Raw genomic sequence first — 13,096 nt, 5'->3', positions numbered from 1 at the left:
TGCAGGAATAGAGATCTGGGGTGCACATACACAAATCTTTGAAGGTGGCAGGACAAGTTGAGAAAGCTGTTAAAAAGCATATGGGATCCTGGGCTTTATTAATAGAGAGTGACGGGGTAGTGAGAGAGTGACGGGGTAGTGAGAGAGTGACGGGGTAGTGAGAGAGTGACGGGGTAGTGAGAGAGCGACGCAATGTTAGAGGTACCGCATTTCAGATGAGATGTCCCGTTGTCAGCCTGTTCCTTAGTCAACGCCACTAAAAAAGCACTGCTGAACTGGTCATTCATGTATTTGGGATCTTGACAAAGGGTCATTATTAACTACCTACATAAGAAATTCCCTGCATGTGAAGCATTTTAGACATTTCTGAGCTTTGTGAAGGCAAGTCCAGTATCTCACATGCTGTTCCTTCGTCTGCCTTTGAAATAGTCGCCTCTGTTAAAATAGCAGATAGAGTAGCGTCATACAAACAAGCCAATTGTTAGAATCATAGAATTGTTACAGCACAGAAGGAGGCCATTCTGCCCCTTGAGACGGTGCCGGCTCTTTGTGAGAGCAATCCAGTTAGTCCCATTCCCCCGCTCTTTCCCCGTAACCTTGCAGATTTTTTCCCTTCAAGTGTTTATCCAATTCCTTTTTGAAATCTTGAATTGAATCTGCTTCCACCGCACTTTCAGGTAGCCCATTCCAGATCATAGCTACTCGCTGTGTAAAAATTTTTTTCCTCATGTCGCCTTTGGTTCTTTTGCCAATCACCTTAAATCTGTGTCCATGGGTCTCGACCCTTCTGCCAATGAGAACAGTCTCTCTTTATTTACTTTATCTAAAGTCTTCATGACTTTGAACACTTCTATCAAATCCCCTCTTAACCTTCTCTGCTCTAAGGAGAACAGCCCAGCTTCTCTTTATTTACTTAACAAATCCCCTAGACCTGATGGCCTACATCCTAGGGTTCTAAAAGAGGTGGCTGCAGAGATAGTGGATGCACTGGTTGTGATCGTCGAAAATTTCCTAGATTCTAAAATGGTCCCACTGTATTGGAAGGTAGCAAATGTAACACTGCTATTCAAGAAAGGAGGTAGAAAGAAAACAGGAAACCACAGGCCAGTTAGCCTGACATCGGTAGTCGGGAAAATGCTGGAATCTATTATTAAGGACGTGGTAACAGGGCACTTAGGAAATCGTAATATGATTAGGCAGAGTCAACACGGTTTTATGAAAGGGAAATCGTGTTTGACAAATTTATTAGAGTTTTTTGAGGATGTAACTAGCAGGGTAGATAAAGGGGAACCAGTGGATGTCGTACATTTGGATTTTCAAAAGGCATTCGATAAAGTACCACACAAAAGGTTGTTACACAAGATAAGGGCTCATGGGGTTGGGGGTATTTTCTTAGCATGGATAGAGGATTGGCTAACGGACAGAAAACAGAGTAGGAATAAATGAGCCATTCTCAGGTTGGCAGGCTGTAACTAGTGGAGTGCTGCAAGGATCAGTGCTTGGACCAAAGCTATTTACAATCTATATCAATGACTTATGTGAAGGGACTGAGAGTAATGTATCCGAGTTTGCTGACGATACAAAGCTAGGTGGGAAAGTAAACTGTGAGGGGGACACAAAGAGTCTGCAAAGGGATATAGACAGGTTAAGTGAGTGGGTGAGAATCTGGCAGATGGAGTATAATGTGGGGAAATGTGAGAAACTATTAAATGTTGGTGTTCAGAGGGATTTGGGTTTCCTTGTACATGAAACACAGAAAGTTAACATGCAGGTACAGCAAGCAATTAGGAAGGCAAATGGTTTATTGGCCTTTATTGCAAGGGGGTTGGAGTACAAGAGTAAGGAAATCTTGCTGCAATTGCACAGGGCTTTGGTGAGACCACATTTGGAGTACTGTGCACAATTTTGGTCTCCTTACCTAAGGAAGGATATACTTGCCTTAGAGGTGGTGCAACAAAGGTTTCACTCGATTGATTCCTGGGATGAGAGGGTTGTCCTATGAGGAGAGATTGAATAGAATGGGCCTATACTCTGGAGTTTAGAAGAATGAGAGTTGATATTATTGAAACATATAAGATTCTTAGATGGCTTGGCAGGGTAGATGATGAGAGGCTGTTTTCCCTGGCTGGAGAGTTTATAACTAAGGGGCATATTCTCAGTAAAAGGGGTTGAACATTTAGGACTGAAATGAGGAGGAATTTCTTCAGTCAGAGGGTTGTAAATATTTGGAATTCTCTATCTCAGAGGGCTGTGGATGCTCAGTTGTTGAGTATATTCAAGAATGAGATCGCTAGATTTTTAGACTCTAGGGGAATCAAGGGATATGGGGATTGGGCATGAAAGTAGAGTTGAGGTCGAAGATCAGCCATGATCTTATTGAATGGCGGAGCAGGCTCGAGGGACCATATGGCCTACTCCTGTTCCTATTTCTTACGTTATGTTTATCTAAACCCTTCATGATTTTGAACACTTCTATCAAATCTCCTCTTAACCTTCTCTGCTCTAAAGGAGAACAACCCCAGCTTCTCCAGTCTCTCCACATAACTGAAGTCCCTCAATCCCTGCAACCATTCTAGTAAATCTCCTCTACACACTCTCTAAGGCCTTCACATCCTTCCTGAAGTGTGGTCCCCAGAATTGAACACAATACTCCAACTGTGGCTGAACCAATGTTTTATGAAGGTTCAACATAATTGCCTTGCTTTTGTACTCTATGGGTTCAATTTTAAAAGTGAAAAACGGGTGGGTTGGGGGTGGGGGGGCATTGAAAATTGCTACCATTTGAGACCTGCCTCCAACCCGCCCATTTCCGGTTTTCACCGGCACGGGCGACCAACCTGCTCCCAGGAGTCGGGCTGGGCCTTAAAACTTTTTAAGGAGGCTTCGGACCTCCATTTTTCTGGACTTCCCGATTTCAGCTCCGGGGGCCAGGATTCCCGGGCCTTCTGTTTTATGCCTAATGCAAGGAGGCGAGAAGGCCCGAGACTAACAGGTAGGAGCCTAGAAAAAGACAGCTTGTGGGCCCGGAGGAGCAAGTGTGCTTCTCCCAGGCCCAACAAGCCTACCTGCACCGACTCCCCAACGATCGCAGACAACTGATTCCCGATCGCGGATCGCAGATCCCCGACCCCGATCCTCCGACCCCGATCCTCCTACCCCCGATTCTCCCCCTCAACGATCGCGGCCCCCTGCAATGACCCCCCATCCCAAAACCCCCCCTCCCCCGTGACTGACCCCTGATCCCCGCCCCCCATGACTCATGACCCTGTACCAACATACCCACCCATGCCCTCCGTGCCCACCCATGCCCCCCCCCCAATCCACACAAACAAAGACTTACCTACGGACTTACCTGAACATGTCTTCTCGCTGGCTGGTCTCCCGTCCAACTGAGACCAGCCGGTCAGTCAGACCGGAAACTGAGAAAAAAAAAAGACGTCCTTATGTCAAAATGGGATTCCCGTCCTCAATTTGATCCCCCTTCGCCCCCTTCCCCAGCTTGGTTTTAAAATAGAGCCCCATGCCTCTATTTATAAAGCCCAGGATCCCGTATGCTTTTTTAACCGATTTCTCAACCTGTCCTGCCACCTTCAAAGATTTGTGCACATATACCCCCAGGTCTCTGTGTTCCCCCACCCCGGTCCATAATTGTTCGTCCATAGAATCATACAGCACAGAAGGAGGCCATTTGGCCCATCGTGCCTGTGCGGGCTCTTTGAAAGCTATGCAATTAGTTCCACACTCCCCTGCTCTTTCCCCACAGCCGTGCAAATTTTTCCCCTTCAAGTATTTATCCGATTCCCTTTTGAAAATTACTATTGAATCTGCTTCCTTCACCCCTTCCGGCAGTGCATTGCAGATCATTACAACTCGCTGTATAAAAAAATTTCTCCTCATCTCCCCTCAGGTTGTTTTGTTAATGACCCTAAATCTGTGTCTTCTTGTTACATCGAAGGTAATAGAGGTAAAATGGAATTAGATGCCATGATGTACCAGTTATGTACTTGACGGATGAACTTTAATAGACCATTTAGCAACTTTTCTTGAAATTTATTATGTTTTAAGTAGCGAACTTAACTTTTTTAAAATCATTTTGTTTGCAGCAGCTGAAAAATCTTCTATTTGGCTCCAGTTTTTGCTGCTTTGCTGAGGAATGGAAGATACAGAGTTTCACCTTTAATGAGCTACCTGACTTAAAGTACGGCATCGTTCAGAAGAAGGTGAAGGTTTTTTTCTTTTCTTTCTGTTGTTGTTATGCAACAAAAGGAGGATATGTCATTTTAAAAAATAAAATCTCTGCGTGTGCTTAAAATACATCAGCTCTGTTTGAGCTATATGAAACCCACACTGGTATCCTAAACCAGAGATAATAGTCTGGCACCAGCCCACTCTGTAATTTCCACCCTCGCTACGAGTCCATGCTGGAAACCCACAGGCCCCATGATGGTTTAGCTGTAGCCCATCCTGTAATCTCCAGCCTCAGCATGAGTTCACACTCTAAACCAATGGACGGTTCTTGTGATGGTCTGGTATCAGCCCACCCCCATACTTCCACACTCTGTAGGAGTCCACACTAGTAAAACCCACAAGCCCCACGATGATCTGGCAGCAGACAACCTTGTCATCTCTACCCTCGGTACGAATTTGCTCCGGGAGCCTTCAAGCTCTGGCTGGTCTGACACTAGAATTATAGCACAGAAACAGGCCATTCGGCCCAACAGGTCTATGCAGGTGATTATGCTCCACACGAGCCTCCTCCCACCCCTCTTCATCTAACCCTATTAGCATAACCTTCTATTCCTTTCACCATCACGTGTTTATCTAGCTTCCCCTTAAATGCATCTATGCTATTCATCTCAACTTCTCCTTGTGGTAGCGAGTTCTACATTCTAACCACTCTCTGGGTGTTTCTCCTGAATTCCCTATTGGATTTATTAGTGACTATCTTATACTCATGACCCCTAGTTTTGGTCTCCCCCACAAGTGGAAACATCTTCTCTACGTCTACCCTATCAAACCGTTTCATAATCTTAAAGATCTCCATCAGGCCACCCCTCAGCCTTCTCTTTTCTAGAGAAAGGTGCCCCAGCCTGTGAAATCTTTCCTGATAGGCATAACCTTTCAGCGCTGGTATCAGAACTAGTTCTACTTGTAATCTCTGTCCTTGGTACATGGTCCCGTTGTCTGTTTTTAAAATCAAATTTCTTGCCTTAATGAAATCGCGCTATATTGTGTCTTCTTGCCACTGGACTATTTGGAGAGGATGCAGAGGAGATTTACTAGAATATTAACAGGGATGAGGGACTTCAGTTATGTGGAGAGACGGGAGAAGCTGGGGTTGTTCTCCTTAGAGCAGAGAAGATTAAGGGGTGATTTAATATGTGTTCAAAATCATGAACGGTTTTAACAGTATGTAAGGAGAAACTGTTTCCAGTGGCAGGAGGGTCAGTAACCAAAGGACACAGATTTAAGGTAATTAGCGAAAGAACCAGAGGGGAGATGAGGAGAAATAGTTTTACTCTGTGAGTTATTATGACCTGGAATGCGCTGCCTGAAAGGGAAGCAGGTTCAATAGTAACTTTCAAAAGGGAATTGAATAAATACTTAAAAAGGAAAAATTTGCAGGGCTATGGGGAAGGCGCAGGGGGAAGTGGGAGTAATGACCTCCTGTGCTGTATGATTCTATGATTTGATAATATCACTGATAGGGAGGAGTTAGAGAATAGCTCCATTGATTAAAATGCAGTGCTGGATTAGTCTTTGAGCCAGTCTGCAGTCACCAGGCCCTGGGTGGGAAAGAAATTTTTTAAAAAACTAACGCATCAAAACTGATTTTCTTAATACATAAACCCATTGTTTTTCTCGTGCCAATTTTCTTCCTCCACTTCCCCCATCCTAGGTGCCCTCCCGTGCCTCGCCCAAGTAATCATTGTTTCAAATTTGTGAGTCTTGACTGTGCATGTCGGCAATCTACTTACCATGGAGGGGGGAATTACACCAAGATCAATCCTGTGCTTACATAACATTCACACTGTGTACTTCCAGCAAGGGTTGTTAGATCGTCATCAGAAGCAGGAAACTGGTTTACTTTCCCCTCTGTGATCCAGAGTGCTGAGGCCATTTGTAGCGCCCATATAACCTGCAAACTTAGCATAGACCAGCGATGGAACTTGAGAACATCCTGGTCAATGTGGCTCAGCTACTCACTGGGTAAACATACAGTAGCTCAGTGGGTAGCAATCCCACATCTGAGTCAGAAGATTGTGGGTTTAAGTCCCAATCCAGAGACTTGAGCACAAGATTTAGGCACCCTCAGTGCAATACTGAGGGAGTGCTGCACTGTCGAAGGTGCTGTCTTTTAGGTGAGACATTAAACCGAGGCCCCGTCTGCCCACTCAGGTGGATGTAAAAGATCCCATGGTACTATTTCTAGGAAGAGCAGGAGAGTCCTGGCCAACATTTATCCCTCAACCAACATCACTAAAACAGATTATCTGGTCATTATCTCATTGCTGTTTGTGGGACCTTGCTGTGCGAAATTTAGCTGCTGCGTTTCCTACATTGCAACAGTTGCTACATTTCAAAAAGTACTGCATTGGGTTGTGAAAGGCAAGTCTTTCATAGTATCATAATAGGTACAGCACAGGAGGAGGCCATTTGGCCCATTGTGCCTGTGCTGGCTCTTTGAAAGAGCTATCCAATTAGCACCATTCCCCTGCTCTTTCCCCATAGCCCTGGAAATTTTTTACCTTCAAGTATTTATCCAATTCCCTTTTGAAACTTACGATTGAATCTGCTTCCACCGCCCTTTCAGGCAGCACATTCCAGATCATTACAACTCGTTGCGTCAAAAAATATTTCCTCATGTCACCTCTGGCTCTTTTGCTAAACACCTTCAATCTGTGTCCTCCGGTTACTGACCCTTCTGCCACTGGAAACAGTTTCTCCTTATTTACTCTGTCAAAACCGTTCATGATTTTGAACACCTATCAAACCTCCCCTTAACCTTCTCTGTTCTAAGGACAGCTTCTCCAGTCTCTTCACATAATTGAAGTCCCTCATCCCTGGTATCATTCTAGTAAATCTCTTCTGCACCCTCTCTAAGGCTTTGACATCCTTCCTAAAGTGAGGTGCCCAGAATTGAACACAGTACTCCAGCTGAGGCCTAACCAGTGTTTTATAAAGGTTTAGCATAACTTCCTTGCTTTTGTACTCTTTGCCTCTATTAATGAAGCCCAGGATCCCATATACTTTCTTAACAGTCTTTTTAACTTGTCCTGCCACCTTCAAAGATTTGTGTATGTGAACCCCCAGGTCTCTCTGTTCCTGCACCCCCTTTAAAATTGTACCGTTCAGTTTATATTGCCACTCTTCATTCTTCCTACCAAAATATATCACTTTACACTTCTCTGCATTAAATTTCATCTGCCATGTGTCTGCCGATTTCACCAGTCTGTCTGTGTCCTTCTGAAGTCTGTTACTATCCTCCACATTGTTTACCACATTTCCGAGTTTTGTGTCGTCTGCAAACTTTGAAATTATACCATGTATACCCATGTCCAGGTCATTAATATAAATCAAAAAGACCAGTGGTCCTAATATTGACCCCTGGGGAACACCACTGTATACTTCCCTCCAGTCTGAAATACAACTGTTCACCACTACTCTCTGCTTTCTGTCTCCTAGCCAATTTTGTACCCACGCTGCCACTTTAATCTCATGGGCTGTAATTTTGCTAACAAGCAAATTTTTTTTCTTTATATATAATGCTTTATCCTGTCAAAACTTCTCAAAGCACTTCAGACGATGAATTATCCACTGTGAACTTGTTCAGCTGGTATAATGTTTTTAAAGTATATAATGGTAAAGTGCTTTAAACAAAAATACTCCCTTTCAAACCTGTAATAAACTGTATTGAACAAAATCACAGGAGGCGGACGCAGGTGAATATGAAGAGTAGGCTAGATATTAAGCTTGGGCGCTATCCCAAGCGGACGTAGAGCTGAGCGTGGGTCACGCCCGCCCGCTGTCATGAGCAATGGTCCTCCCATGATTTCTGAGCTTGGATTCGTCGATATTCCGGCTGAGCTCCAGGTGTCAGGAACACGGGGAGTAAGGCCCATTGAGGGGGTGGGATATAGCCTCCTGCTGAAGGTTTTAAAGGTCTGCAGCAGTTTAAAGAATTAGGGTTCTCTGCAGCTGTGGCAGTGCTGCTGGAGGAAGTTGGGCAGAGAAGCGAGTGATGCCCAGGTGCAATGAAAGAAAGTGGGCAAAAAATGGGCAGGCCCTTTCTGCAGTCAGGGGAAATGACAACAGAAAATGGGATGAGCGAAAAAAATGGGTGGAGATCCAGTGTTATGGAACTCTGCCCAATTTTGCGATCGGGTATGCCTGATTTTCACCTGTAAATTGAGTGGACTTGATTAAGAAAGAAATTGTAATTGTATCCTGCCATTCACTATCTCATGGCATCACTATGAAATATTTTTGAAGTGTAGCCACTGTTGTAATGTAAGAAATGTGGCAGCCAATCTCACAAACAGCAATGAGAGTAATGACCAGGTAATCTATTTTAGTCATGTTGGTTGAGGGATAAATACTGGCCAGGACACCTCCCTGCTCTTCTTCAAATAGTGCTATTAGATCCTTTACATCCACCCGAGAGGGCAGGCAGGGCCATGGTTTCTCTTTTCACCTGACAGACGAGCACCTCCCACACTCCCTCAGTGTTGCACTGAAGCGTCAGCCTAGATTATGTGCTGAAGTCTGAGGCGCCTGGATTAAACCCACGACCGTCTGCCTCAGGTGAAAAGTTAAGCCGCTGGGTCGAGGCCGACATCTGGAGAATCCAGGCTTGTATTTCTACAACGGAAGCAGCTCCATGGTTTCTGAATGAGCCTTGCTCAAGTTTTTTTGGAAGAAGAGAGGGAGAGGAGGCCACCCTCAAGTCCTCTCACTGCTGCCACCGCAAGTACTGCCACCCCTGTACAGGTCTACCCTGGGGTCAGTGGTACTCTGGCAGGAAGGCAGGGAACTCGGCTGGTTTCTCTAGCCCTACACCAGGCCCCTGCTCCCTCAATCATTTAAATGCAACAGGACAATCGAGGGGTGGGCAGCCGAGATCCTTGAAGGGGAGTGGGGGGAGGGGGAATTTTGATAGCCGTTTTCATTTCTAGGGATCTGGCAGTCCCTCTGCATCTGTACCACGGATAAAACGAAGACCACAGTTTGTGTCCAGACTTCTCTGGTGATCCCACTGATGGGAGGCGTTCCCTCTGTGTCATAGCAGCTCTGTTGCTTTTAGCAAAGGGGCCACAATATCAGACTGCCTGGCCCAGTCGCTCATGTTTTCCAGAGGAACTACTGGCTGAGTTTGCATTGTACCCGTCCAGGTGCCTCCGAATGGGGGTTCCCAGGCTGATCTGAAGTCTCACTGTACCCCTCCAACCCCCCACCACCCCAAACCTTCAAAACGAACAGAGCTGCTCCCTATCAGTAACATCATGGGAGCCGCCCGGAGCCGAGGAGACCAGGAATGATAGTCTCAACTGTCTTTCAAAAATAAAGTGTTATCATAAACTTTATTTCCCCATTAAAGCTCAGACCGTGACACAATGGGATTTATTTATTTGGGAAGAATCCAATAACACGGAGTGGCGGTGGCCTTTTCACTTGGTCCTGTTGTGCCATTGTGGAGAGGGCCGTTGCCATGTGAGCGTGTAAAAATGCGCTCTCGCTTCCCACGAGAGCTGCCTGCTGTTTGTTAACCTGGCTGGAGCTGAAACCTTCTCAGTCTTCCAGAGTAACTGTGCCAGATTGTGATTTTTAAAAAAAAATTCCCTGAGTAGTAGTTTGTTTAACCCTTCCTCTGGATGACCTGAACATATATTCATTGACGTTGCTGTCCGCTTTGTTTTGTGTAATTGATATTTTTCCATATGTTTTTCTCTGAATGAAATGCTCATGTAACTGATTCAACCAGCGTCAGAACCTCAATGAAATTATGTTTTAGAATATTGGACTATATTAAGACTTGCACTTATGGAATGCCTTGTCATGTATCTCAGAAATATCTCAAAACACTTCACTTTGGCTCAGCGGTAGTGCTCTTGTCTCTGAGTCAGATAGTCGTGGGTTCTAAGCACCACTCCAGGGACTTGAGCACGTAAACTAGATTGACACTCTTGGTGCAGTGACGATGGAGTGCTGCACTGTTGGAGTTGTTGCCTTTCAGATGAAACGTTAAACCAAGGCCTCTGTCTGCCCTCTCTGGTGGACGTAAAAGATCCCATGGCATTAATCGAAGAAGAGCTGGGGAGTTCTCCCCGGTGTCTTGGCCAATGTTTATCCCTCAACTAACCGCTAAAACAGATGATCTGATTGTTATCACATTGCTGTTTGTGAGACCTTGCTGTGCGCCAATTGGCTGCTGCCGTATGTCCCTACATTATAACAGTGACTACACTTGAAAAGTAATTTGTTGGTTTTGAAGCGCTTTGCGACATCCTGAGGACTTGAAAAATGCTATATAAATGCAAGTTCCTTCTTTTCACATACAATTAATTACTTTGAAATGCAGTAAATATTATGCTTGTGAGCACGGCAGCCATTATGCGCACAGCAAAATCCCACAAACAGCAATAAGATAACCAGTTAACCTGTTTATGGTCATGTTGATTGAGGGATGAACAATTATCAGGACACTGGGAGAACTTCCTACTCGTCAAAATAGTGCCATGGGATCTTGAACATCCCACCTGAATCAGAGAACAGGGAGACAGGGCCTCAGTTTAATATCTCATCCGAAAGACGGCACCTGTGACAATGCAGCACTCTGTCAGCTCCATAACTGCCTGGATTATGAATCCAAGTTCTGGAGTGTGGCTCGAACCATGACGTTCTGATTCCGATTTGAGAACTGAGCCAAGCTGACATTGCTTTAAAAAAAGGGAAAGGTTCAAACAAAACTGAAGACCAGCTGGAGCTAGAACTCTTTAGTCAGCTTTTTACTCTGAAACTTCATACTTTTTCTGTTCTGGTCCATATTTTTTCCCATTTAGTTTCCTGCCCTCTTGTCTTGAAGGCACCGGATCTTATTGAGATTAGATTCCATGTGTATTGGCCTCCCCCGGTACCTCACTCCACTGTGAGCCTAGATCCCCACAATGTGAGCCTAGACCCACCCCCCCCCCCCCCCACACCAATGTTAGCCAGCTATTTGACTGTTTGCTCACCACTGACCACCTCGATATTGTTCTCACCTGACATCCACACACATACATTTTCCAGCACACGTCAACAAAATTGGTAGCCTTGTGATCAGGAGCAGGAATCTGGCTGTTGTTTGTTTTTCTTTCCCTCCCTTCCTCGGAACGCATTGTAGCACACACACCCCTCCCACCCCTGCAAATCCTATCTGTGATCAACAAGGGACTTTCTTGCATCTGTATGACTCAGCACCACACCAGGTGCTGCATTTTAACGCTTGAGCCATTGTGGGAATCCAAAAGACAGTTTTAAAAAAAAAATCTGAGAAAACACTGCATTATATTTGATTGTCACAGTTTTATTGTGGGGCAGGGCCAGGGAGAAACAATTACAGGTCTGATTTCTTTGACCATGGAATTGGTATTGGAATTCGGGAAATAACTGGGTTTTTGCCTTGACGGTTTTGATTAAAGAAGGATAACTGTGTATGCCCTCATGTACATGTCTTCCTATGTGTATATAAATCTAAATAGTAGTTGCTAAAAAGTAGGCCATCCTTTTAATTGCATTTTTCCTTGTCCTTTGAGATTATTTGGCTTTTAAACGGCAGAATCGACAATTTAAGGCTACCAATTTTTTGATATTGAAAAATAATGGATAAAAATCTCAGAATATGATCCCCAAAAACATTGGTACAATTCCCGGAATCTCATATGATATAAATGGAATTTGACTTACTGTGAATCATTAGCTTTGATTGTAACATGAAACTTTCAGGTAAGGGTGAGTAGCATTTGAAAACAATACTCAAGTGCCATTCAGGTAATCAAGGAGCTGCAAACTGAAAAGAATTATGAGCTCAAATGTAGAATAAACGTGTTACAAAATCTTAATTCCCTCTGGAATGTTTTTAGGGGGCATGGACTTTCAGATTACAGGGTCCTTGACTTCATTTTTTTAAATCAAAAGAATCTCTGCAGGCAGAAAGTGCTTTCACAGTTCATGTCCAGGCTGCCCGATCTGTAACACACTAGAGTTTAGTGTTATCTTGGTTCCAACACTCATGGTAACTATATCCCAGTTAATTGCTATGATCCCGAGATGATGTGCATCTGTTGTTGGAAAGCATTACTGGACATGGCTAGTAATTAGCAGCATATGACCAAGATGGGTGGGGCACAGAATACTTTCTGCAGAACTGAAAATGAATAGCGCTGACCTTTTTTACGTTTGCTTTTAAAAGTTCTTTGTAGTTTCTCACAGTGGCTTGGTGCTTCTTGTGTTCAGTGGAACTGAAACATGTAGCACACAGAAAGGTTCCAGGTTCAATACCCAGCCAGTACCGAGTTAGCAGATCTTAGCTGGGATGACAATTGGCATCTGTAGCTCTGGTAAAGGGGGGGCAGGCGGGGAGAAATCAGCCAGGGGTTTCACCCCTGATCAGTAATTTGTAGAATCATAGAATGTTGCAGCACAGAAGGAGGACTTTCAGCACATTGTGCCTGTGCTGGCTCTTTGGAAGAGCTAGCCGATTAGTCCCGTTTCAACCCTTTCCCCATAGCCCTGCAAATTTCTCCCCTTCAAGTATAGATCCAATTCCCTTTTGAAAGTTATTATTGAATCTGCTTCCACCACCTTTTCAGGCAATGCATTCCAGATCATAACAACTCGCTGTGCAAAAGAAATTTCTCCTCATCTTGCCTCTGGTTCTTTTACCAATTTGTGTCAGTGTGTGTGTGTGTGACGCACATCCGATGAGCATAAAATCAGGCTTAACTGTGATGCCTTGTGTAGTTGAGTAGCCCATTGACTGGGTGAACGCATGAGCAGTGGCCACTTGGGAGAGTTGCTGGGGACAGTAATAAGGAGTTAGAATCTTTAGCACTGA

The 13,096-nt window shown here is 44.6% G+C and overlaps 1 protein-coding gene across 1 annotated transcript in view; it reads left to right on the top strand.

Annotated features, from left to right (window-relative positions):
- Positions 1 to 13,096, top strand: part of mindy4 (MINDY lysine 48 deubiquitinase 4) — a 168,118-nt gene that overhangs the window by 74,197 nt on the left and 80,825 nt on the right. The window contains exon 8 of the mRNA XM_067968294.1: positions 4,104 to 4,220. Coding sequence (XP_067824395.1) covers positions 4,104 to 4,220 — 117 coding nt within the window. The remainder of the gene's footprint in view (positions 1 to 4,103; positions 4,221 to 13,096) is intronic.

The sequence above is a fragment of the Heptranchias perlo genome, chromosome 2 (genome assembly GCF_035084215.1).
Source record: "Heptranchias perlo isolate sHepPer1 chromosome 2, sHepPer1.hap1, whole genome shotgun sequence".
Lineage (NCBI taxonomy): Eukaryota > Metazoa > Chordata > Chondrichthyes > Hexanchiformes > Hexanchidae > Heptranchias > Heptranchias perlo.
This window is presented reverse-complemented; position numbering and strand designations above follow the sequence as displayed.